This window comes from Pipistrellus kuhlii, unplaced genomic scaffold (assembly GCF_014108245.1).
Source record: "Pipistrellus kuhlii isolate mPipKuh1 unplaced genomic scaffold, mPipKuh1.p scaffold_m20_p_6, whole genome shotgun sequence".
NCBI lineage: Eukaryota > Metazoa > Chordata > Mammalia > Chiroptera > Vespertilionidae > Pipistrellus > Pipistrellus kuhlii.
This window is the reverse complement of record NW_023425562.1, coordinates 18,630,076-18,654,586: the sequence shown is the minus strand read 5'-3', so window position 1 is coordinate 18,654,586 and position 24,511 is coordinate 18,630,076. Positions and strand designations below refer to the sequence as shown.

General features: G+C 36.6%; 1 protein-coding gene across 1 annotated transcript in view; it reads right to left on the bottom strand.

The window, feature by feature from the left end:
• Positions 1–8,570, bottom strand: part of LOC118707861 (netrin receptor DCC) — a 151,325-nt gene extending 142,755 nt beyond the window's left edge. The window contains exon 1 of the mRNA XM_036418706.2: positions 8,434–8,570. Within this exon, the coding sequence (XP_036274599.2) occupies positions 8,434–8,476 (43 nt within the window). The 5' untranslated portion in view covers positions 8,477–8,570. The remainder of the gene's footprint in view (positions 1–8,433) is intronic.
• Positions 8,571–24,511: the final 15,941 nt, after the last annotated feature.

The following is a 24,511-nucleotide window of genomic DNA, read 5'->3' as shown; positions in this document are numbered from 1 at the left end:
TACTCAGAGGAGATAGTGTTTTAAGTGATGGATAGAATGGACTTCTGAATGTCAAGGGACAATTGCCATCAATAAATAGTACCATTAGAAAAGACAACTTGATTAACTCACCCACACAAAGGTATGTATAACACAAAATGTCCTATTAAGGACTTCTGATTTTATAAAATAGACTGAAGCTCCATGAAGACATGGACTGAGAGTGGTGTTGGTACTGCTGTTTTTGTTATTATTGGTATTGTAACTGTACATCCATAGAACCCACCACAGTGCCTGACACATGAAAGGCACAGACATAAAACAACTATTGAAAGATCCACTAACACATGAAGAAAATATAATGCTAAAATACACTTTACAACATCATCAGGAAGGTGGCAAACACATACTTTTGAACATGCCTCAAGTAGGCTCATTGCTCACCATGTTTTGTCCTTTGGTTATCTGCTATTTGTTAATATTTGATAGCATCTTAATGAGATTTAAGTGCACAATACAGTATTGCTGGCTCTAGGTGTCACACAGATCTCGACAACTTACACAACTTGCATTATTGTCACTTTCTATCCACTGAACAACTTTTCATGTAGTCTCTCCCTTTTTTTCTTATTTTAATTTCTTTACTGATTAAGGTATCACATATTTGTTCTCATCCTCCCATTCCCATCCCAAACCCCTCCCCATGCATGCCCCACCCCCCAGTTGTCCATAACCATTGGTTAGGCTTATATGCATGCATAAAAGTCCTTTGGTTGATCTCTCCTCCTTACCCCCACCCTATCCCACCTTCCCTCTGAGGTTTGACAGTCTAATCGATGCTTCCCTGTCTCCGGGTCTGTTTTTGTTCATCAGTTTATGTTCATTATTTCCCCTAGATGAGTAAGATCATGTGATACTCTCCCTTGTCCCTGGCATTCTACACTCTGCTTCTATGAGCTTGACACCTTATACCTCCTGTAAGTAGAATCATGCAGCATTTGTCCTTCTGTGACTGACTGATTTCACTTAGCATGTCTTCCATGTTGTCACAAATGGTGGAATTTCCTTCTTTTTAAAGAAAATACTTATTCCATTGTATGTAGAAACCACACTAAAAGACTATTATTTATTAGTGGACATTTGGGTTATTTCTTCTTTTAAAAAAAAATATTGATTTTTTTTTTTTCATAGAGGAAGGTAGATGGATAGAAAGTTAGAAACATTGATGAGAGAGAATCACCAATCAGCTGCCTCTTGCACACCTCCTACTGGGGATGTGCCCACAACCAAGGTACATGCCCTTGATTGGAATCGAACCTGGGACCTTTCAGTCCCCAGGCTGATTCTCTATCCACTGAGCCAAACCGGCCAGGGCTGGGTTATTTCTTCATCTCAGCTATTGTGAATAATGCTGCAACAAACCTGGACGTGCAGTATCCTTTCCAGATACTGATTGCAGTTCCTTTGGATGTATTCCCAGGTGTGGGATTGCTGGGTCATTGGCAGTTCTATTTTTAATATTTTGAGGAATCTCTCTACTGTTTTCAGCATAGTTTTTGCTTTCAAAGTTAATGTAAATATTATTAATGTGTAAATGTTTAAAATATTTTAATATTAATAATACTTTACAGATTCACATAACAGCCAGTCATTAAGGAAGCTAAAGACAAGAACATAGAGTGCAAGCTGTAAATAACCAGAAGTTAGGATACCCGTGATTTAGTTGGGAATCATCAGTTAAACTAGCAATGTCAGACTTTGGGCCTCTGCTACCTTTTCAATAAAACAAGGAGGGGTATAGGTGAGATAAATGGTATAGTTCCTGCTTTGGTTAGTCAGTCTCAAATCTCAGTGTGTGTGTGTGTGTGTGTGTGTGTGTGTGTGCACGCGAGCGTGCACACACATGCACCTGCATGTGTGTTACTTAGCTGCTTCTAAATATAATTTATTTCTAAAAAAAATGTATGGTGCAGGTAGCAATTCTTTTCTTAGCTGTAACAAAATTTCACTGTTGAAAGCTGATTGCCTTTTTCTATCTCAAATTATACTAAGTGCCTTCAAGCTTTGTAATTCTTTTGTTCTATTTCTCATTTCTTAGAGCTTATGGCAAGAGACGGAATATTATTCAAACAATATGATCCTTCTTTATTCTCCTAATGTTAACCTTGTTATAAATGTCTATGCTATTGTTTTAGTTTTTCAGTCCTTGAAATATCAATGTGTGTTTATCATTGTTTATTCTTTCTCGGCCATGAAATATAAGAAAACTGCTGAACTCAATCCAAAGCAAGCTTTTCTGAAGAGCTCTCAAAAATTCAAAAGAGCACTTTAAAATACAGTTGACAGGGCTTCCCACAATGAACTGATCATTGTGGTTTAAAATCCTTGTTATAACTCGGAATTACTTTGTTATTGCAGATGTCTCATTATCCTAACAAAACACACACAACAACAACACACACCTGTGTAACACATAGAGGATTGTACACAAAAGTATTTGCGTGTCTATACCTGAATATATATTTATATCATCAAATGAAACACTCTGGCATTTCCAACTTTCTAACAGCCAAACCAATATATCCACGTGTCTTTCAGGTATTAAAAACATGGTGTCAAATCCTGTACATTTTAAAGTGTTGTAGATCGCCATAGTAAATCAATTACTCTGCTTACTAGAAAGTGCATAAGTTACTAAATGTATCCTGGGGATAAGTGAAAACCATAGCCAATCTCCCAGCATCAGTGCCGCACTGAATTCTCCATGCTTTGCGGCATTGAAGATATGTCCACAACTTCTAGAAATTCCCATAACATCTATGTGGGAAGCCACTCCACATAGTAGAGGGAGGGAAGGCTGATGTTTTGTAAAACTTGTTTTTTCATGTTTTTTAGGGCAGAAGGCTATTTTCTGGCTCTTTTTAAATTTCTTTGCTTCAAATTAAAACTGGCACTTGTGTGGCTTTTGTGCAATAAACATCAGTTACAGTTTTAAATACAACTGCTCAGGTTATGCTTGCGTTTTATAGGTGCTGAAATGAAGAAAGAACACCATGAGTGAAGCCTTCAGATTTGGAGTCGAGAGCCCTACAAAGCGATGCAGATGAGAGCAAGCACTTGTGAGCCAGTCCAACAACAAGTTGAGCAATTTCTTCCCTATAAGCTGGAATGATATTAAACCAGCGTGGTGATGGGTTATGTCATGTTGATTTGAAACTCTGGTTGCCACACATATTTTAGATGAATAAAAAATGTGGGGCTAAATTATTTATTTTTGAATAAACCAAGTTTATGAGAGGAAACAATTCAAGATAATAATCCTTGAGAGAAAAATAATAGGAGGTGTCTCTGTTGAGTTGAAGAGTGTCCCCCTGAACATTAGAATGTGGCCTTCCTTGAAAACAGGGCCCTGCAGAGATAATAAGTTCAAGATTTCAAATTCTGTCCCTCTCCATTTCTCTCTCTAAAAATTAATAACAACATATATATTTTTAAAAAGCCCTGGCTGGTGAGACTCAGTAGACTGTCATCTCAGACATCTCAAGGTCACTGGTTCAATTCCCGGTCAGGGCACATACGCAGGTTGCAGGTTTGATCCCTGTTGGAAGTATACAGAAGGCAACTGGTAAATATATCTCCCTCGCTCTTCCTTCCTCTCTCTCTAAAAATCAATAAAAACATTTAAAATATTTCAAAATGAAACCATTCTGGATTTATGGTGGGGTATACACATGACTGGTGTTCTCATGAGAGGAGAGGCCATGGAGACACACAGAGAAGGTCTGCAGAGATGGAGGGAAATATATGAGCAATGCATCTATAAGCCAAAGAATGGCAAGGATTACTAGCAACCACTGGAGGTTAGGAGAGAAACGTGGGACGGATGCTCTCTCGTAGCCTCCAAAGAGAACCAACCCTGCTGAGGCATTGATTTTTAATTTCTCACTTCCTGAACTGAAAGAAAAAAAAAATCTGTTGTTTTAAGCCACCTCGTTTGTGATAATTTATTATGTCAGCCCTGGAACTAATGTAGGGTTTTTGGTAGTTAAAAGGCTTATGCTTGCTATTCTCTATATAATTTTTTTTAAAAAAAAAAAGATTAGCCATGGCAAATTGTGCTGCTATGAACATAGGGGTGCATATATCCTTTCTGACTGGTGTTTCTAGTTTCTTGGGATATATTCCTAGAAGTGGGGTCACTGGGTCAAAGGGGAGTTCCATTTTTAGTTTTGTTTTTAAAAAATATATTTTATTGATATTTTACAAAGAGGAAGAGAGGGGGATAGAGAGTTAGAAACATCGATGAGAGAGAATCATTGATTATAGCTGCCTCTTGCACACCCCCTACAGGGGATGTGCCCACAACCAAGGTACATGCCCTTGACCGGAATCGAACCTGGGACCTTTCAGTCTGCAGGCCGATGCTCTATCCACTGAGCCAAACTGGTCTTGGCCATTTTTAGTTTTGCTTTTTTTTTTGTTTTATTTTTTTAAAGGAAACTCCATACTGCTCTCCACAGTGGCTGCACCAGTCTGAATTCCCACCAGCAGTGCAAGAGGGTTCCTTTTTTTCCGAATCCTGGCCAACACTTGTCATTTGTTGATTTGTTGATGATTGCCATTCTGACATATGTGAGATGGTACTGCATTGTTATTTTGATTTACATCTCTTGGATGATTAGTGACTTTGAGCATGTTTTCATGTGTCTCTTGGCCTTCCTTCTGTTTTCTTTCAAAAATTATCTATTGAGGTCTGTTTCCCATTTTTTGATTGGGTTGTTTATCTTTCCTTTGTTAAATTGTATGAGTTCCCTGTAAATGTTGGAGATTAAACCCTTCTCGGTGATAACACTGGCAAATATATTCTCACATGCAGTGGGCTTTCTTGTTGTTTTGTTGATGGTTGATTTTGCTGTGCAGAAGCTTTTTATTTTGATGTAGTCCCATTTGTTTATTTTCTCTTTAATTTTCATTGTCCTAGGAACTGTATTGGTGAAGATATTTTTTTGGCATAAGTCTGAGATTTTGCTGCATGTGGATTCCTCTAATATTTTTATGGTTTCCCATCTTATATTTAAGTCCTAAGTGCCCATAAGCAGAGGAGTGGATTAAAAAAGAACTGGTACATTTACACAATAGAATACTATGCTGCGATAAAAAAGAAGGAATTCTTACCATTTGCAACAGCATGGATGGGACTGGAGAGCATTATGCTAAGCAAAATAGGCCAGTCAGAGAAAGATAAATATCACATGATCTCACTCATTTGTGGAATATAATGAACAACATAAACTGATGAGCAAAAACAGATCCAGAGACAGAAACACATTGATCAGACCATCAAACCTCAGAGGGAAGGTAGGGGAGGGCAGGGTTAATGGGGAAAGATCAACCAAAGGACTTGTGTGCATGCATATAAGCCTAACCAATGGACACAGACGCCAGGGGGGTGGGGCATGAGTAGAGAGGTAGGAGGGGGGCAATGGGGAGATAAGAACATATATGTAATACCTTAATCAATAAAGAAAAAAATAACAAATAAAAAATAATTATACCTTCTGTAGAAAGAAAATCCTATAAGTGAATCTTGCTTTGATGTTACTGAGTTTAATGTGATACTTTTCATTTTCCAAAAACATTGCACAAATACTAAACACATCACAGCAGCAAGTTCATTTGGTCATGTGGCTACTGTTCCACATTTACCTTCTGGGCCCACTCACGTCTTAGCTGTCCAGTGGGACTATAGTTAGCTGTAGTGGGAAGAAATCTTCAATTTTTGTAATGAAATTTTGCAATCTGACACTAGAGTCTTGACTTTTTTTTTTACACTTTACATACACATGCAATTAAAAATACATATTTTATTGTTATAAAAGTTAGCAGCAATCACTATTAATATTTTATTTATTCTAAATATTTTCCAATGATTTCATTTTTTTGGTTTATAAATAAGGGCTTATATACTAATCCTGATTGAAAATGAAGTTAGTGATATAATGTTTTAAATACTTAATATATAATTTAGTAATTTTATATTACTTCATTTTCAATAAATGTACAATACTCCATGATATGATTATGTCTGAAATTTCTAGATAACTGTCTACAATTGGGTATTTATGATCTTTTTTATTATTTGTTATTAAAGTAACAGTGTAAAGAGTTAATCATTCTTAGAGTAAAAAACTAGGCCAAAAATATGGTTGTTGAATTGGAACAAACAGCTAGAAGTTGGAAACCTAAAATTTATTCTTGAAAACACACACACACACACACACACATGCATAACATATGCACATTGCTTCCAGAAATATTCCAGAAATTTTATGACCCACAAGCAGTATATGAAAGTTCATATTTCTCTCATATGCTTTTCAGAAAAGGGTATCATCATTCATTTTTACTTTTATGTTTTTAACCAAAGAAAAATGCTAACTCTTTTTTTGTTTTAATTTATATTTCTCTACTAATAAGATCGAACATTTCATCATGCTTATTCGGCATTTGTAGTTCTGTAAATTGAATATTCAATCCTTAGTTTTTCTATTGGAATGTTCATAATTTAATTAATTACTTTACAAAGAGAAGTTTATTTTTTGTATTCAGCCTATTTCATTTGAGAAAGAAAAGCATTGATTTAAAAAAGTGTCAGTGCTTCAAGTGCCCATAGCTATTAAAATATAAGGCTTCCATTAAATTATCCTTAGAGTCTTTCTTCTGGACTAACATAAATCTTAGGAATTATACTAAAAAATGTTCAGCAAGGTTTTAAAATTTTGGTGATTTCTTCTGAAGGATACTACATGTTCTATTAAACATAATAAAGAACACATCTACCTCACTTCAACTTCAGTTATTTTTACCTTCTTCTGATCATTTCATCAGAGAAAAAAGCATGGGATCTTGGCTTTTCCTAGGCTTTTTAAAGGTACAGTAGAGTGCCATAACTTCCACTTAGAACCAAAAATACCTGTCTGGGATATTCTGTCCAGATATAAAACAAAAAATACCCTTTTTGGCAATCTATGTTGGAAGCACTCTAATTATTATTTTAAAATGTTATAGGCATAAAAGCCAAACCTATTGAGGGGGAAAAACAGATTTCTATCAAGTTTCAGACTGTAGGCTGAATATGATCTTGTGTGTGTGCATGTGTGTGTGTTTGTGTTTGTGTACGCACTCATGTGGGTTCCACTATGATTGCAAGTGGAAATTTACTGAATACTTATCACAGAAAAAGGAATAAATAATTACTTTATTCTCATCTGCTGTAATAGTTTACTTATGCATTAGATGTAAGTTACAGATTTTAGTGTGTATAGTGTCCCAGGCACAGTTTCTGTGCCATCTCAGATGGGCTCAACTTCACTCACCAATCCTTGCCATGAGCCACCATGATTTGCTTTGCTTCTCAAGCCACTAGCTAAAATTTATGCTCTTCTTAGGGTTATCAGGCCCTGCGTATTGCTGCTACATTAGACCTATCCACCCTCACATAGGTGCTGACTGACAAGGAGAATTCCATGTTTGCACATTTCCTGGAGCTCTGCCATCCCAGGGAGCTCTGTGTAGGTCCAAAATCCAATCTGTCATTGGATTCTGACTGATGAGAGGAAAGAGAGAAAGTGCTCACACTTTCTACCCAGCCATTGACTGTGGGACTCATAGTCTCGCAAGAGACACCATAAGAGGCCAAGCAAGCTCTGTATTTGTTCTAAACTTGTGGCCAGTTCAATAATATGCCTTCATGATCTGATTTCCCTCTTCCCCAGGCTCCCTTCCCTTGTCCCCTCACTCTTATTTTCCTGGACTTGCACCCCCAAAGGTCTTATTTTTGAAAGCCTGCCTCAGCCTCTGTGTTCTAGGAAAGAAACTAGACTGGCATTGTATTACAATAGTTAAAGTAAATAAATAATTATTAATTTTATTTTTAAAATCCTCTAACTACTACCTGAAAACTGGGTCCAGTTTTCATAGAGAAGTTTGACCTATCAAGAGTTCCACCAACATTGCTATAAAATTGAATTTATCTTGATATCTATGAAATGTAGAACAATCTGTTTATTCCCCAGACTACCCTTCTTTCCATTTTCCCAGTAGATTGAGGGAAGCGAGACCAACGTGGCTTAAACTTGGAACCATTTAGTTACTAGCTAAAAATTCAGAAGTCATTTGGCAACGGGTGCTATATTGAATTAGCAATGCTGAGAAACTAAAATAGATTTAAAAAATATATGATGTGCTTATTCAGATGGTGATCCAAAAATAAAATACATAGTGAAAACATTATAGAAAACACCAAGTTCAAAATACAGAGGTTATTCTTCTTCAGACTAACAAATGTCACCTGCCAGGAAAAAAAAAAATGTCCCCATGAAGTGAGAATATATGTTATTCCCAAAGCATTTCATTCATCAAAAACTTGTAAGACCACACAGTGCAAACACTGACCTGTAAACAGGTACCAGAGGTTGTTTGGCTCCAATGTTTCCATCTCACCCCTGCGGGTTGTCTTCCTGTGTCGAATTTTATAGCCAGTAATAAATCCATTTTGTGTTCCGGATGGAGGAGGCAGCCAGCTCACTTTGATACTCTGTAAAAGAACAGATGCAAATTCAAGCAGAGGAAGGATGGACAACAGAGCAGGGTCACAGAAATGACCCGAACCTAAGAATAAAGCAGAGAGGCAAGAAGTGCTGGGGGTTGCCCCTTAGGACCAAATTCAATGCATTCTTACAATTTAGCAGTATTCCTATTGGCCTAATTTTGACAAAATGCACTTCATTTGATTGACTACGTTCTTTGGGAGATAAACTAATAAATGTGAAAATAATGATATATTGTCCGTCACTCCCAAAGAACTCATAGCCATAAATATATACACAGTTGTCCATCCCTTATAACCCCCTCCACATTTATATGTGTGGACATGTTCTTTGCTCTCAAGTGTTTGAGAAAAGAAAACCAGATTTGATGAAGAAGTATACCTTCTATTTTTACTTTTGTCAGTGCTCCAAGGTAGTAGTATCAGATATTATCATTATTTAACAATTTTACAAAAAATGAAATTGAGGTTCAGAGTAAAATGAATGGCCAGAAGTCACCTTGTACAACCACTGGAAGATTATCCAACTGTTGAATTTAACATATTTTTGTCCTTTCATACTGAAATAAATAATCAGAGTGTCTCTTGGCAATTCTAATCATCTAAATTCTCTTACAAAATATTATTGAAAGGAATAAAACTAAACTGAAATAACTAGATTTTAAGATATCCAATAGGCCTTCCCGTAAGTAGCCCTTAGTAAATCAATAAGCATTATTTTCCAAAGATTACAAGCTTATTTTTAAAAAAGTCAAAATTAATTTCAAATGAGAAATAAAAATATACGTGAAGAGATTAACCTTAGATACAAAAATAAAACTTTATGATTACTAGTTAATGCTTTGCTATGGTTTTGCTGAGTTACCTCTCTTTAATTTCATAAATGAAATTAATTTCAATGCATATATTGAAAAAGGGAGAATAAATGTGCTCAGTTTATCTACCCAGTACTTGCAAATCACTTGATAAGCCTGAAGATCTTAATTATACTAATGATTCCATGAGAAATAGTTTTTGACACAATCTTTCTTATCACATTTGGGGATTTCCGGTGGTTGTATGAATTATGCACATATAGCTGATACCTTAATATCAATGCCTATAGCAATGAATTAATAGGATCTGTTACACACTCTACATACTGATGGGTAAATTCTCTCAATGTTTCTTATTTATCTTTGGAAGTAATTATATTATTCATCCTTATATGTGGGAAGCAGCTAAACTTATTAACATCTTTTATGCTTTTTTACTGATTTCAAGCAAATATTAGCAGGTTGCAAAACCTTTGGTGCTCACATTCTTTCTGTGCAAATTCTTCTGCACATGACCCAAGGCATGTTGCTTGGGGAATTTCAGTGAAAGTGTTCAGCTATTCTTTCTTAGTGAATGGTCTAATGTATTTCTTTTCTGTCTGACATCTCTTCTGCAAGGGCTCAGCAGCTCACACTCATTGCCCTTCCCTCACCAAACCACCTCAAGCTGTCACTGTTATGGGGACATTCTTATAACATGACCTGGTCTTCATGGGCCAGTCTGGTAATGATTTTTATTAAAAGTACTTAACACATGACCTTTGACTCTTAAAATATCAATTCCAGTAGCTGTGACTTGACTTTTGGTCCTTTTATTACTTGAGAGGGAGAAATTTATCCTTTTCACTGTTGCAGTGAGTCAGGGATTAATTTCTTTCTTTTTTTTCAGATTTGGAAAAACAGAAAAAACTATAAAACTGAGTTTCTCCAAATTCCTCCATCCCCTCTTTGGTTGGTATAAAAAACGAATTTGCTTACATGGAGCATTGTGGAGAGCAGTCAGGTTTATTGATTTAAAAGCAAATGTCTCATTGGTCTTTCTTCCTGTTTGAGATAGTTCCATCCAATTTGGTGATGCAGTGTTGTTAGGGGCAGACATGGGATATTGGGTACTATCTATTATTATAAGAAATATTAACCATGCTCTATTAACTGTGCTTGTTCTGTTCTGACTAGAACCAGCACATTCTAACCTGGCTGAGAGTTATATGCCTTGGGACATGGGAGCTAACATCAGAATGCAGCCCATCCTCCTTTTCCGAGAGCTGCCCTTCATTATGGAAAGAGTCACAACCTCCTGGCTGAAACAATCTAGTCCTGGAGGCACTCACCCTTTGCAAGCCCCCAGCCCCAGCCTGCATTGCTGATTACCTGTAACTATTATACCATGCCTGCTTACCCATGCCTGTAACTCTTCCTTTCCCATGAAATCTCTGTCTTTCTACCCAATACAAGCAGCTGGCTATGGGGAGGGGCGGAGCAGATTTTTGTGGATGACCTGCTGCTCTCCCATACTGCCGGCATTATGGGGATCAATGCTTATGTGATTCAGCCCTGTCTCTGCTTAATTGGCTCAAGTGGTGACAGGCACCCTGGACCCCTTGGTTAGTCAGTTACAGCATTATACTTTTCATGGACCCATGACTTTATTCCTTCACTCCCTTTCTCCAATAATTGTGTATGGGCCAATTTATTCTACAGAGTACTATTCACATTTCTTATTGTAGCCAATAGAAAGTTCAGACCTGAAAGGTAAAAAATAAATAAATAAGAGAGCCAGGTTGCTCAGTTGGTTGGAGTGTTGTTCCATACACTGAAAGACTGCGATTCCATTCCTGGTCAGGGCAAATACCTGGGTTTTAGATTTAATTCCCTATAATAGTGTGTACAGAAAAAAATCAATTCTCTCTGTCTCTCTTCTCTCTTTCTCTCTCTCTCTCTCTCTCTCTCTCTCTCTCTCTCTCTCTCTCTCTTCTCTCCTTCCCTCCCTCCCTCCCTCCCTCTCTTCCTCCCTCCCTCCTTTCCTCCTTTCCTCCCTCCTCTCTCAAAAATCAGAAACATATCTACAGGCAAGGATTTAAATAAAGAAAATAAAGAAGCCCTAAGATGGGGTGAAAATGAGAAAAATGCAAAAAAAGTGAAGAGATCTAATATATATTTTTGGAGGTAGACTTGGCAGGACTTGGTGATTTATCAAATGTCAAGTGTAAAGGAGGAACAATCATTAAGAGTGACTCTTAAGGTTTCAGGCATGAGCAACTCAATATATGATAATGCATTTACTGGGACCAGACTGTCTGAAAATAATCCACTTTCAAAAAAAGTTCACTGGACCTGCTGCTGGCATCAATAAATGACAATTCACAGAGGATGCAGAAACAATGCTATCAATATCAATAATATTTGAGTTACTGGGGAAGGGCATTTTTAATTTTATAACTTAGAATAAATAATATCTTAATTTCAAAATTATATAGTAACAACAATTAATAATATTTAACCTTTGACATTTATTTAAATACTTGGTAAATGTTTCTATTAATCATCTAAAATCTAATTGAACTTCAACTTGGAATAGAAATTAATTTACTAATGAGACAGTACTTTAAACTCTATTATATTTATAAACTCTGTGAACTATTTCCAAAAATTGTTTTGCCTTTTTATAAATCCATGTAATATATGATACTTAACCAGGAATGGATTTGATAAAATGTCAGTAAGATATTATAAAGGCCTCTCTTTTTCCTGCAGTTTTATACTATTCTTGCAGATTTGACATATTTTTGCCTCACTTTCATAAATATGCAATCTCTTATGATCAGTGAAGTTAGAAATTTGGGGAGCATGCTGAAATTGGCATTCTTGACTTCATGTAGAAACTGTTATTCAAAATGACATAAAGCTATGCTAGCAAATATTGATTGGGTTCCAGACTGAAGTCTGCTAGTAATATGTAAATTCTGAGTAAAACATTTGTGTAATAATAAAATTATGGTTATATATAACTATAAATCACACAGCACCACCCACCCATGCAAGTCTTTGGCCATTCCAGCATTAGGTCCACTGGGTTTTTATAATATAGATTGAGTAATATTTGACTTTAAATAAAATTTTACTAACAAGTCTTAAATTCGGGCAAGGAACTCTGCTTTGTTTTATTAACATAAAATGAAACTGACCTGTTGTGATCTCATTTAATGTTTTTGAAATAATACAAACATTTCTTAATCAGTAGGTTCATTTAGTTTAAAAATAGGCTTCTCTTTGTCTCTGCCCTGGTGGCCTCCTGAGATCTAGTACCAGAGGGATTCTTTTCCAGAACTTGAGCCCAACTTGACCTACCCTGGAAAAATCCTGCTTTGGTTATATAATAACCTAAGCCACACTGGGACAATTTCTCAGATTGCTCGACTTCAAATCATATGCTGCAGTTCTACTGTGATCTGGGCCCCAGTCTTATTATAGTAGCTGGGTTTTTCTGCTTTTGCCATGCTAATTTGCCTGTCCATTAAACACATCTAAGACATGCAGGCTTGATTCCCCCAGAAGCTAGAGTCTTCTCAGTCTCAGGCTGGCTGACTACTCTCACAATACTTATTTGCCTCCCTGAACCTAGCATATCATCTACTTTCACACTCTGACCTGCCCAAACCCATTGGTCTTCTGAGTCACCACTGGGAGCTCTTATGGCACCTCTCACCAAGCACACTATCTATCACTCTGTTTCTCTGTAGACTGTGACCAGTCTTCCTAAAGGAACATCCCTAATTACCTTACTTACTCCGGGACTTGGGGCATGATCCTCCTGGCACTGGCTTTGAATGCCATACTCATTCACCTCCATAGACCTATCATTTTCAGGTATATACAAGAGGCACATATCATATTAGAAAAATTATACTCAGTGCAAAAAAATGTCTTCTGGAATATGCTCTATTTCTTATATATTCCATTTTTCCCCCATTTGTTAGCTAACTTAGATGGGGTTAAATTTAAATTGACGCTGGGAAGTTTCTGTGTTCCTTTAATGAAATTCTGAGACCTCAACCTTGATAATTCTAAGTAAAAAAAGGGAAGCGAATAACATAACATAAACCCACTCAATTTTAGCTGCTCAGGGGCCTTGAACCAGTAAATGGAGGTAAAATATGTTTCCAAATCTTTACTGTGAGGTCCTCAATCTATCACTGTCCTTGGAGGCCAAGGGTATGGTTGGTACGCTGACAATTTGGCACTCTACTAAACTAGTGTTTTGCATACATTCAATGTAACATTTTCGAGTATTTTTAGGTTATTTAAAGATGAGGCTCAGAGTTCTATTAGGAGAAACATAAAAAATAACTGAATGGCCTGTAGAATCTTCTCTAGAGATGTGACTAATTCAACTCTGGTCCCAAACTTATATGCCCATTCTACACAATGCACACTAGTTGTCATTTAAGAATGAACTCCAAACTTTAAATAAAGCTCAAATCCTAGGCTCAGGTGCATGGAAATACACTAGGATCTCCTTAATTCTTAAAGCTTTGTGCTTAGAAAATCTTATTAGATGTTCCATCCAGCATGCAGCTTTGATTTGTTGTTTAGAGAGAGAACAATGATCTGCAAATAAAAGATATTCGATAAATATAAGATTGACTGCAGGAAGCATATTATTCCACTCTCAGCTTTTCATTAACTTGCTAAGTGATGTTAGGAATTGTTTGTCTAAGGGCATCAAGGGTACATTGCACCATCATCCCTAGTTGTTGATGAATGATCAATGAGAAAAAGCTTAGAAACTTTAAAACATGCAAAATATAAAGTTCTAGTATTATTTTGCAATTATTATTATTATTATTAGTAGAATGCACAACTATTTTGAAGTACACAAAAGGACGCTTAAATCTAAAGCAGTTTTTCAAGGAATTGATTTATGAGGTCATTTTGGCCTCATGGAATTCAATATTGATGACATAGAAATAAATAAATGAATGAATGATTCTCATTGAGACTAACTTTATGAGTACTTTATATGATCATAACTAGATTACACTTCCCTGGGAAACAACTTCCTTTGCCACTCAGAAATCCTTCACTGAATAGAAGTAGGTTCTTTAAGGCAGATCTCACCATCTTTTGATGGGTGGCCCTTAGAAATAGTGCTTTCTCCATTGGTTTCCAAAACTTTATTGCAGTTGATACTCATATATGTAATTATGGATGGTCTTTATTACTTTAAGAAAAATCAATTAATCTTACCAGCTATCCAGGCTTTCTTGGTCAACTAGGAAAAGTTAACCACATAGTCTTAAACTAACCAAGCAAATCACCCTCACACAGAGTATAGCTCATCCTAAAGCAAAATAAAGGAAACAAAAGAAAGAGGTAAAACTTGTCTGTACTGAGCATCTTTTTTTTTTTTTTTTTTTTAATTCCTGGATTTAAAATGGCATTTTTTTTCCATGTGATAATTTGCTATGCATAGCCTAGTAGTCAGGCCTGTTTACTTCTAGGTCCTACAAACTGAAAATGCAATTTCAAGAGGGTATTCACATTTTGACAAAATTCCATTACAATAAAGCAATTTGGTTGTTCCCTAGAGTTCATGATAAAGCAATCTTAGGAGCAATACATTTCAGAATTTGTCAGTATCAATAGACTTTATTCTCCAGTGCCTAAGTCATTCCATGAATGTACGTAAGCTAGATGTTTAGGGAGGATCATTAACTCTTTCAGATCACTAGGTTCTTTCTTAGGCTGTTCATTTCTACTAAACAAAACTGCTAAAAGCAATATAACAGCCTTGATGCAGGAACTGAGTTAAAGCCAGCCCACAACTACATCAGGAGAGTTATATGTAAAATTACACCCTCAAAAGGCACAAGAAAATAGAAGTGTATATAATTTAAGTTAGAAAATACAGTGTCAACTTATTTCCCATTTCTTTTTTTGTTGTGAAATAAAAACCAGCATACCATTTGAGCAGTAGGTGAATGGAATAACTTCAGAATAATTGATTTCACCATATATAAGGCAAAGAGATGAGTTTAAATACCGGTTTGTACCCTATGAAAATTCTGTCTCAAATGGGGTAAAAGGCATTTATCAAGAATAACAAGATCCCAGGGTACTGCAATGATGCACTCATTCAAAATGATCACAACATCCCAACTTGGTAGGTAAAAAAATGAAACATTATCTAAAAGTTGTACAATGCTCAATAAGAGAATAGAAATGTAAGTTTTACAACATCTTATACTTGAAAAATCTCTATAGACTAATAAAACTAGGACCTTTAAAATTATTGTTACAAAAACAACCTCTATATAATATTTGATGGAATAAATATAATTATAAATGCATCTCATCCTGTACAGAACATTTCCATGTGTTTTGCTTTTATGTATATTGAAATTTAGATATGTCCAATATTCAGAAATAAACACACACAACTGAGTCTATATGATATAAGGAAATAAAATCTTATTATGAAGCTTTTCTTTTTAAATGCAGAAGCTGCTATATAACAGATGCCTGTCTTCAAGCAAACTGTCAAATTAGGCCCTAAATAATTAATCTCTGAAGCCAGCAGGCTTTCAATCTCAGAGCAGCCATCTCAAAGACACGACTTACCATGTAATTACATGGGACATTACAATGTATTTATGAGGTCATTTGTTACAATGCACTGTAATTACAGACTACTTACATAGCTATTTATGTCTCATAAAATGAAGTGAGACTAAATATTTTAATTGTGATGGAGAAATAAGGGAAATATTTGAGTTCCAAATGTCAGGTGAGATTATAGGTCAGATTCACATAACTCATATTAACAGCTGGCTGCTTCATGACTCACGAGGGTTTTGTGGTACTTTCTTGTAGGAAATGAAGGTTTGAGGAATAATGTTTCAAGGATGAAGAGAAATTGCTCTCAGTTTCAATCTTCGGGTAATACCAGAAGATAGCCCAATAATAGACTTTATTAATTACACTTCATATCCAAACCATAAATTTCCAAGTGTCCATTGATTAAAAATAATGTCACGTACAATAGTTGATATCTCATACAACTAAGTAGAATAAATTAGCAGTCTTTTTGTTTTCCATTCCTGCTACTGTGTATAAAAATGGTATTAGCTCTAATTTTCAGAGCCCCAATTCTAGAATATACAGCCTAAACCCACTCTCATTTTCTACAAAAGAAGTCTCCCAGTGAAATTTTCAACAGGTATTTTCCCCCAAAATGTCTTCCTCTTATCTTAGTCTATACTTGAAAATTCTGACTTAGTCTAACAGGTGAATTATGGCAGCCCAGCCGAAGAGGTTTTCATGGTTCTTACATCTAAAACACCACTGACATCTGAATAATCAGGTCAGCTCAGTGGTCTAATCATTATATTGTTAATTCTTAAAATTATAATTTAGAAAATTTCTGGATTGTTAATGATTCCTTCTCTTTGGATGAATACCCAAAGCAAATCTTGCTATTATTTACATGCCATGCTTTATTTATTCATTAAACTTCTGAAATGCTTGCTGCTCTGTTTCTGGCATGGTGCAAGAAGACAGGCATGCTTACCTAACACACTTGGCCTTGCACAGCTTGGTGCTTTCCAGTGAGCGGTTCTGGGATGCTGTCGATAGATTGGCCTTACTAAAATCTGTTCAGCTAAGTAGACATCCCATATGATGGTCTCCTTTAGGGAGAATAAATTTCGGCTTTATATTCAGAGATTATGCCTTTCAATTAAGGATGGTCAATATTTGATGAATCATGAAATGCAAATAATTTTGCCCTCTGTGAGGCTACCTCCCATTGATGTAATTCAGTGATTAGAGCATATGAAATACTTTTTAGTTTTGATGACATAGGCAAAATATTATTTTCTAAGCTTTAGCCTGTCTTATGAATTTTAACAATCATTTCTCCAAAGGAATGAACGTCAACTCTTTCTTTGTCAGGTGATATTCTAGCCACCAAATCGCTATAAAAAATGTGAATTAATTAATTCCTGTATAGACTGATCAGCAGGTTGACAGTGATGGGGATAGCAGCCTCCTCTCAGTGTTTAATGACTGTTTCATTCCTATATAATAGGCCTGAATTTGCCAGATACTCAGGGTCCACAGAGCCATCTGCAGAATGTTGCCTGTTAATATGCAAATAAGCCAATTAAAATTCACAGATTCATTCATCCATTGACCATCCGTCAGGTCAATTCTGATCAACTTTACCAATGTTATTTACACCTGCAGAAAGAGGAGGCCCATTTCTCATTAAAGGCCAGAAAAGCTACTGAGACAGTACTTGGCAACATGTTCTCAGCACCTCATCCTGATTTCAAGACAGTAAGAGGAAGAGGTGGTTTGCTTTTGAAAAAATAAATGTGGGTAACTATCAATAAGTCAATCAGTGTTTCAATTAGATATGCAATCATTATGACTCTAATTGATTAACTACTAGCAGCACCTGTAGTTGGCTATACTTTTAATTACTGATTACATTATGGCTGATTTACTTAAAAGAATATCTACATGAGCACTGGATTGTGAAGGAAAATTTTAAAAACTCCAGAATAATTAGTCTATTAAAATTTAGATGGAAACCAATTCAATAAAATGTGTTTAAATATTTTTATTTTAAGTAATGTTAGTGAATTTTCCCTAAATTGTACAATGTAGAGAGAAGCAGACCAACCATTGTTTTAATGTAACTCATCAGTTTTCCTAGAAGGTGGGGCAGGAGTTCAGAATAAGCCTTAGCCTAGTGATCAGCAAACTGCAGCTTTGTTGACTAATGAGTTTGTCGACCACTGCCTTAGCCCATCAGAACATGGGAATGAGAATGAAACTCCCAGGTAGGCATAGATGACAATAGAGTTCCATTTCTAATTTGCTTTATTAAATTTCATGTTTTAGAAATTAAAAAGTTTGTTGATCTATTTTTATAAATATCACAGTCCAATCACTAGTAATTTTCAAAAGAGATATTGGATTATTCTTTTAAGGCCCAATAAGAATATAAATAATTTTTTTTATTGATTATGGTCACATAATTGTCCTTATTCCCCCATTCCCATCCCAAACCCCTCCCTAGATATGCCCCTCCTCCCCCCTCCCCCCTCCCCCTTCCTGTCCTCCCTCCCCCCTTCCCTCTACCCCCCTCCCACCCCCCCAAATAACTTTTTTACATATAAAAATTTTAAGTCAACCTTTAACTAGAATACCTTATGTACAAATGTTCATAGCAGCATTATTCATAATAGCAGGACAAAAAGTGGAAGCTGGCCAAATGCTCACCACCTGATGAATGGATAAGCAAAATGTGGCATATCCCCATAATGGAATATTATTTCAACATAAAAAGTGATGAAGTATTAGTACATGCTACAACATGGATGAACTTTGGAAACATTATACTACTTTAAAGAAGCATCTTACAAAAGACCAAATAGTATAGCATTGCATCTATCTGAAATGTGCAGAATAAGCAAATCATAGGGACAGAAAGTAGATCAGAGATTGCCTTTGGCTGATGCAAGAGGGCTGCGTAGGAGGAAATTGAAGGGTGACTGCTAAAGGGCATAGGACTTCTTTCAAGGTTGATTAAATGTTATAAAATTAATTGTGATGATGGCTGTGTAACTTTAAGTGGGTGAGTTATATGATGTGTGGGTTCTATTTGAATAAAGATAATATAAAAATAATTGTACCACCAAAAAATTAGAATAGTATAATAAACCCAATGTTTTCATAACGACTTTAAATTCTGTTCATTTTAGTTCTTTTAAAAAAACATTTTATTGATTTTTTACAGAGAGGAAGGGAGAAGGGTAGAGAGTTAGAAACATTGATGAGAGAGAAACATCAATCAGCTGCCTCTTGCCCACTCCCCACTTGACCAGAATTGAACCTGGGACCCTTCAGTCTGAAGGCTGATGCTCTATCTTCTGAGCCAAACTGGTTAGGGTAATTTTAATTCTTATTATACATATCTACTAAATCCTCTCAACTGAGATTTAATTTAAGAAAAGCTTATATCCTATATAAGAAAAGCCTAATATGGAAATTGACAGAACAACTGGTAGAATTACTGGTCGTTATGATGTGCACTGATCACCAGGGAGCAGACATTCAATGCAGTAGCTTCCCCCAGCCTACAAGCCCCAGGCCAACCAAGGCCTGTGCCAGCAGTCCTTCCCCTCCTCCCTCCCCCCCAGATCACCCCACTGTTTGCCCCACAGATTGGCCCTGATGGCTGGCTAGGTCTAGGAATCCTACTTGAACACAAATTTCATGCACTGGGCCTCTAGTATGTTTATAAAGTGGAGAAACATACAGTATCTGTGGGTCTTGAGTTAAGTGTGGAGGAAGTATATTCCAGAAAGCCGTGAATATAATACTTTTTATGCTACATCATGGGCATGATGCCCTGTACACATGGTAATTACAAATATTTGCAAATGGCAAATGGGGGCAGATGGGGCTAAATATAGCCTCCAGAAGGTGGCAGAGCCTGGAGCATCTGGGTCCCACTGCACTGCTTCAGGTGCTACCTTTGAGGACAGGTAGAGGGTAAGGGACAATAGGGGGCTGAAACATCTGCAAAGGGCTCTGTTGTTTAAGACCTATATTAAAGTCCAGGGAAAGTCTACTCCAGCTCCTGGTTAAAATGAATCCTATAGAACAGAACTAGAAGGCAAACGTAGTTCCATCCTACACAGGGTATACTTTTTTTTAGAGGGGGGGAAGGAGTACACATGGTGGAAGCTGGTGAACTATTGCATATAAATGAAAGATTAAACTAGGTATGAAATTTAGAAAAGGACTCAGAAAACTCTTTTATATGCTTATCTATTTGCTTAAGCTCAAGAAAATGAAATGGAAATCAATGTAACATTTTCACGGGCTCTGTGCTTTTCTTGATAGTGCTTACCACAGTTCTAAGTTTCCATTTATTTGTTTGATTATTTGATTAAAGTGCTGTTAGCTTCCTAGCACTTACGATCATAAATTTTTTCCTCTTTCTTGCCACAGGATCCTAGTGTCAACAACGTCTAACATTTAGAATATACTCAATAAATAGTTGGTGAATGAATTAATGGATAAGCATTTTAATGGGAATGGTTCTTGATTTAAGGAAATTCTACTTTAAATCATAGTACTTTCTTTCCTCCTGGTTACCAACATATAAATAGCATCATCGTCATGCTTAGAAGGCATTACAGGAACCAGATTTTGCCTCACACACGCAGTGATGAAAGAAAGAAATGACAGTAGGGTTATAGCTCTTGAGGAATCTAACAAAAGTTTGAAGAAGAAACAAGAATCATGCTAATAAGTGAGAGTGTACTTGTGAGAAAGAGAACGAGCACCTAAAATTAAATAAAGGAAACTGTAGTGAAAGAGACCAAAACCCTATTTGAACTCTGGTTCTCCATAACATCACTGGGTGATGTCCTGAGCTCCCAGGAGTAAGAATGGGAATGTGTTGGGAAGGACAGTGTTGAAAGAAACACAGGAACACAGTCTCAGGAGGAGGGTTGGGTATAGTAAGCAGGTCACATGGTTCTAATGTTCTCGAGCTGATGCTTATGAAGCAAAGTGGGCCTATAAAGAACTTTGGCAAAACTTGTACTAAAGTTAATGAGTAATAAATTTAAGTAAATGCCAAGCAAGTCATAATCATAGTACAATTTTCTTTTTGGGGGAGTTGTAAAATCACAGATTGGAAAAATATATATTTCTCACAGACACTGGTTATATAAAATTGGTTGTTGATCTAATTTTTCTTTTCAATTTCTTTTGGTATGAAGGAAAAAGTCTAGGACTGTGGTTGGCAAACTGAGGCTCATGAGCTACTTGCAGCTCTTTGGCCCCTTGAGTATGGCTCTTCCACAAAACACCATGGCCTGGGTGAGCCTATTTTGAAGGAGTGGTGTTAGAAGAAGTTAAAAGAAATTGGCTTTCAAAAGAAATTTCAATTATTGTATTGTTGATATTTGGCTCTGTTGATTAATGAGTTTGCTGACCAGTGGTCTAGGGGAATAATAGAGGAAACATGACCTTCTGGTTATCTTCATATCCTACTTTTAATTTTTTATCTGCACTTACTATCTATTGTTTTTGCTTTCCAAATTAGCCTGAAATATTATAAAAACATCTAGATCTAATCAGGAAACACTTTCTTCCTAAACCACTATTTTAATTGAATAATCTGAAGTTTACAAAAAAGAAAGGCACTTCACTCTTCCCTGGAATAAATCAGAAGGCACTTGTTGGCCGCCAAGCAGATGGCACCCTGTGTTTATCATGTTGCAGACAAAGTACGGGTAAACATCACTACTCCTGAAACTCAAGGTTGATCTTATTCATGAATTCTGGCTGAATTATCCTTAATTGTTTTGGCTCTAAGTTTTATGATCCATGTGGAATATTGGAGTGCCTGAAGAGGAATATTTCCTCACTCTTGAGCAGCCTGCAGGTCACTTGCAAAAAAGTTCACTTTGCAATAATTAGGTCAGAGTTGACTTTCTGATTCCTTCGTTGGTGTCGTTGGTTTCTCCTTTTACTCCCCTGTTCATCAGCAAGTTCTGGCAAGATCATGTGATAAGCCACTGGCCATCACTGGGAAAGGCAAGTGACCAGAAGCCACCATCCAACATGCTACCCACATTGCTTTTCCTGTTTCAGGATGAATGATGGGGGCCAGGCAGTGCAGGCCTTTACATTTTGTACCCAGTGGCATCTGGAGAATTAGAAGTCGTTGTGGCTCCCTGAACAGAGTCAATAACATGAGGATAAATACTATTGTCTGTTATCTTATATCTTAACTTGGAAATGAAGATAGAGCTCCTACTTCACTTTGTTGTTTCTTACTTCAAAGAATCTGAATATTTTGGAAATCGGTCTGGAAGTGGGGGATGGTAGAAAGGGTGTAGAGAGATGTTGACATGCAGAAATAATTAAATTTGAATGTTCACATTTATATAACACGTTAGTATAATAAATTTCAAAGATATTAAATAACTTTTTTTTTCTATTGGATTTCCTTTATAATAGCTATTTTACAAATGAAGACATCTTAGGCCCATAGAAGTTCCGAGTATGTGAATGAGGGAGCCATGAGGTTAATTATGCAGATGCTATATTATACATAATGCAAAACAGCTGCATGTTTGTATTTTTATTCAGGTTTCGGTGTCATATGATGAGGCAAAGGTAGATTTACAATTGTTCATATAGAAAATAATATAATAAATAACAAAAGAGTAAACTATTTTTTGCATGTGCACAACTGTAAGCCTACTTTTGCCTCACTCTGTAGGCTACTTATAGCATCCTACAGCTGAATGCAGTTGTAGATTTTTATTTGTTAGTATCAATTCTCTTAAGAGAAATCCCTATCATCCTCTGTTCTCCTTTTAAGGAAAAAGAAAAAACAAATTACCTGCCACAGTTCCAATTATTTAAGTAAGTTCAGAATAATGTAACTATGAAACAAAAACCATAGTTACTATTATTTCTCAAAAAAGTAAACATATTACAGCCAATATCCTGGTTGTAATAGGCCTTTCTCTTTCTCTCTGCAGACTTGCCTGAGAACCTCTCAGCAGGAAACTGCTGTCACATGGACTGTCATCATAGCTGGTGTCTTTACAAATGTGTAGAACAACCTGGAGGCCCATCAGCTACCACGGCTGCAGATCAGCCCTGCTCTGGAGGCCTGAGCAGCTGGGGTTTTCTGTAGAGAGAGGGCTTTATGTCTCCACATAGTCAAAGGATCACCTGGGGACAGTCCACAGGAAGAGGGGAGATTTCCCTGGGAGATTAGCTCACTGATTTTTACTGCTCAAATCTATCACCAAGCTTGCAGAGGGGAACAGAGCTGGAGGCAGGGAAACGATTCTTTAACATCTCTGTCATAAACTGAATGAGACAAACCCAGTCCACAATATTTTCTAATTTTGACAAAATTCCATCTGCTGTCAAGTCCACTGTTGGAATGTTGAGGCAGTATCGACACTGCCGCGCTAGATGAATACTCAGGTTGTGTTCTCATTTGGCAAGCACACATGGGGAATGAGCAGAATAGTAACAAGCATCAGAGCATCCTCCTCACTCAACCCAAAGGCAAAGTAAATGCAACCCTATGAGATTGCCCAGTGAGGTGACCAGTGGGGAACCCCACTCTGCAGGCTTGCAGGTCAATGTGTATCCTGCAGGCCAATGGCAAAAGTGGGACACAATTCCATTCCTGGTTACATTCACATTTTTCAGTGGCTCAGGCTGTTCTCTGCAATGAAACATTCACGGTCAAATAATGATCTGTTGAGAGTTTCAGGCCCCCACTAGCCAACTCAGACAGTGTGCACAGCTAACCAAATCCAGTCTAAGTGCAGGAAATACAGAGGCAGCCAAAATTCCCAAATGGACGTTGAATCAATGGCCACCTGTATCCCTCAAATGTCCTTTTTGCTGTTGTTTCCTAAATCTCTCAGAAAGATAACTTATTTGGCTCATTTCTTAAAGAAAAAGTGCAGATCTGCCAACCTCATTTCCACAATTCCAATCTCATGGACCTACTAAAGATGGTAAAATACAGTATCTTAAAAAAAATCTTTAGTAATTTAGAAAGGATAATGAAATATTAATGGGTAGAAATTAAAATTAATCTCAGTATCTGTGTTGGAAGACCTGTAATTCTGTGATTATACTTTCAAAGTAGTTTGCATGCACTTGGATTGTCCCATCCTATTTCTTCTCAAGCCTGACTGCTCTTTCTTCGTGGACCCTTCTTTTCCTAGTACCTTGCACTGATTAAGCGGAGTTTGGTCTGGGATCCTTTGTTCTAATCACTCTGCATATTCTCTGTAGGTCACCGATTTTAAATCAGTTTCCATGGCTTCAATTCTCACAATCAATGGGTACCTAGCAAAGCTATAGTCTTGGTTCCAATACTCATCCAAGTCCCAGAATAAATATTTGGACTGCCTTATCAACATCTTAACCTCAGCATCTCATTAGTACCTTAAATCCAAACCATCAAAGGTCATATTTATTCCCAGAGTAATTCCAAAGTAATTTTGGCACTTTTCTCTCCCAGACTTCTTTGCAC